The 2,392-nt window shown below is 57.2% G+C and overlaps 1 protein-coding gene across 2 annotated transcripts; it reads right to left on the reverse strand.

Moving 5' to 3' along the window:
- Positions 1–605: 605 nt before the first annotated feature.
- C11H11orf86 (chromosome 11 C11orf86 homolog) lies at positions 606–1,851 on the reverse strand. Of its 2 annotated transcripts, none has more exons than XM_033121614.1 (2): positions 1,482–1,851; positions 606–914 (listed from the first exon to the last, which is right to left on the reverse strand). In XM_033121614.1, the coding sequence occupies exons 1-2, from the start codon at positions 1,752–1,754 to the stop codon at positions 822–824; spliced, it is 366 nt and encodes a 121-aa protein (XP_032977505.1). In that variant the 5' UTR covers positions 1,755–1,851; the 3' UTR covers positions 606–821. The 2 variants fall into 2 exon arrangements, with proteins under 2 accessions (XP_032977505.1, XP_032977506.1); XM_033121615.1 differs by having other exon boundaries at positions 606–911; positions 1,482–1,849.
- Positions 1,852–2,392: the final 541 nt, after the last annotated feature.

Raw genomic sequence — 2,392 nt, forward strand, 5'->3', positions numbered from 1 at the left:
GAGGCCTGGAGGCAAGTTAGTCACTAGGCAAATCGCTTACTTCAGCTCAGCAACGTTTATTCCCGTGTTCAACCCGTGTTGGGAACTGGGTGGGGCGAGAGATGCCAAAGATAATAATCCCTTCCCCCCTCTGGGCCTCAGTTTTCCCCTCTGTCACATGGGAAGGAAAGACTTTCCCTGCTTTCTTCATTGGGTACTGTAAGGATGGAAGCCACACTCTCTGGGCCCGAGCCTTTCGGCCACAGAGCGCTGGCACGAAGAACCATCCAGACTCAGTCCTCGGCCTCTGAGGGCTCACCAGCTGGAAGGGAGGCCCAGGCCCTGCCCACAACTAGCCGCTGGCTAGAAGGAAGGGTGGGTGGGGCATGGCCTGTGAGCCAGGCATGTGAGAGAGACTCTCAGCCAAAGGCGTCACAGAGCTCCCTCCAGGAAGCTTATGGCTGGTCTCGTGTGAGGCCAGTGGCTTCGACACCCTCGCTTCTGGGCAGGCTTCTAAGACCCTCATACATGTCACCGTCTAGGGGGACCCCCATGCCCAAAGGGCAGAATCCACCAGGAGGCAGACCTGAGCCCCCTTCACAGCCATGTTGGGGTCTTTGCTGCGAGTGTGTCTTGGAGGGGAGGATTGGAGCGGAGGGGCAATCACAGGGAGCTCGAGTGAGGTAGTAGCAGAGGCCTCGGGGGGTATATAAGGAATGCTGGAGCCATCCACATACAGGAGGCCGCTCCATCCACAGTCCAGAAGGCTCTCGAAGAGGTAGGTCACCAGACATGGCTGTCTCATCTGGGCACGGCAGAGGCCACCACTGCTTCCAGCATCCTTAGATGCTCAAAGAGGGCTGCGGTGAGGCTGGCCGGCTCAGGGTCACGCCGGGTAAGCTGGCAACAAAGCTCTCCCACCTTCTCCTCATCTGCTGGAAGACAGAGGAGGGGGAGATCAGGAACCAGATCCCCCCACCCCCTTAACAGGTGGGCTTCAGCTGTTGTTCCACCTACAGCCACCAGGTGGTGGTAGACCCCAGAGACAGAAGCTAGGCTCACTAGGGTCCCTTTCTCCTAGAGGAAGGAGGCAGGGGCCAGGAGCCCACAGCTCCCAACAAGAGGGGCGGGATCCCTGGGGAAGGGGAACACAAGCTGTAACTCAGGAGAGATCATACTGGCTGATCTCCTTGCCTCCAACAAAACCCACCCCTCCTACACACTGCCAGGTTAATCATCTTAAAACACCTATGACCCTAATACCCGCCTGCTCTAAAAGCTCCCATGACTCCTCTGTGCCTATGGGATGAATCCCAAATGCCTTCAGGGCCCTCTGAAACATGGTTCCTGGAGATCTATCTCTGCAGCCTCATCTCCAGACAGCTCTGTCTCCTTGGCCCTCAGCCCCATGCGTTTCTACCTCCGAGCCTTTGCTGCCCTGGGTCCCTCTCCTTGGTGTCTCCACCATCCCCTTGTAGCCTTCATCCATCCATCAGTCAAACCTGTTGATATTGCCTCAGCCACCGCCGGCTGCCTCCTTGCTGAGCCTGGATCAGCTGCTCCACGTCCCCCACTTCCCCTGGCTGCCGCTCCTGGTCAGGGAAGTCCGGCCCTTCTGGACCTCTATCTGAGGACCTGGACTTCTCACGCCCCTGTCTGAGGCTCAGCGACCGGCACAGTCGGCCCTCCAGAGGCTTCCCCCAGGGCTCCCGGAGCTTGCCATAGGAGGAGGGCCGTGGTCCTCGCAAGGACTGGCTGCGGAGCCCTTTCCCCATGTTCTGGTGGCTGCAGGTGCAGGACTGCTCCAGGCCTTCGGAAAGTCACTGGCCTCTGAGGTGGACTGTTGCCTCCACCCATCTGACAGGAGCTCACTTGGGGACAAAGGTTGGCGCTGAGGTGGCCACCATAAACCAAAGGGCAGGCCACAGAGGCCAAGCATCCCTGAGTCACCCTCACCACCATCTCTCCACCTTCTAGGGCAAAGGGTGCAGGCCTCTTCCCCCACCTCCCCCCACCCTCCCCAGGAAGCATTCCCTGACCACCCCATCCCTGAAGAACCTGGCCTCCTCTGAACTCCTGCAGCCCTGGCTATCTAAACTCGCTCTGTGCACACTGAGAATAGATGGCTCAGCAGCAAAACACAGACAAGCTTTAAGAAACAGGATAGCTCCAACCTGGACTAGTCAAATTCACAGAGATAGCTAGCGGTCCTCTGACAGCTATCTGAGACAGGGTTGACAGGGGTTGTGGGGAATGGGGAGGTGGGTGTTTAATGGCGATAGAGCCTCCGTTTTGCAAGAAGAAAAAGTTCTGGAGCTTGGTTGCACACCAATGTGAATGGATGTAACGCTACTGAATTGTACAAATGGCTAAGATGGTAAATTTTATGTTTTTGTATATTTTGCTACAATTG

Source organism: Rhinolophus ferrumequinum, chromosome 11, assembly GCF_004115265.2.
Source record: "Rhinolophus ferrumequinum isolate MPI-CBG mRhiFer1 chromosome 11, mRhiFer1_v1.p, whole genome shotgun sequence".
NCBI classification, from domain to species: domain Eukaryota; kingdom Metazoa; phylum Chordata; class Mammalia; order Chiroptera; family Rhinolophidae; genus Rhinolophus; species Rhinolophus ferrumequinum.

Excerpts from the sequence above, each read along its gene's own strand:
- C11H11orf86 (XM_033121614.1), bottom strand. The coding sequence starts at position 1,754 with ATGGGGAAAGGGCTCCGCAGCCAGTCCTTGCGAGGACCACGGCCCTCC. Across the intron at positions 915-1,481 it reads GGCTGAGGCAATATCAACAG|CAGATGAGGAGAAGGTGGGA; the intron begins GTTTGACTGATG and ends TCTGTCTTCCAG.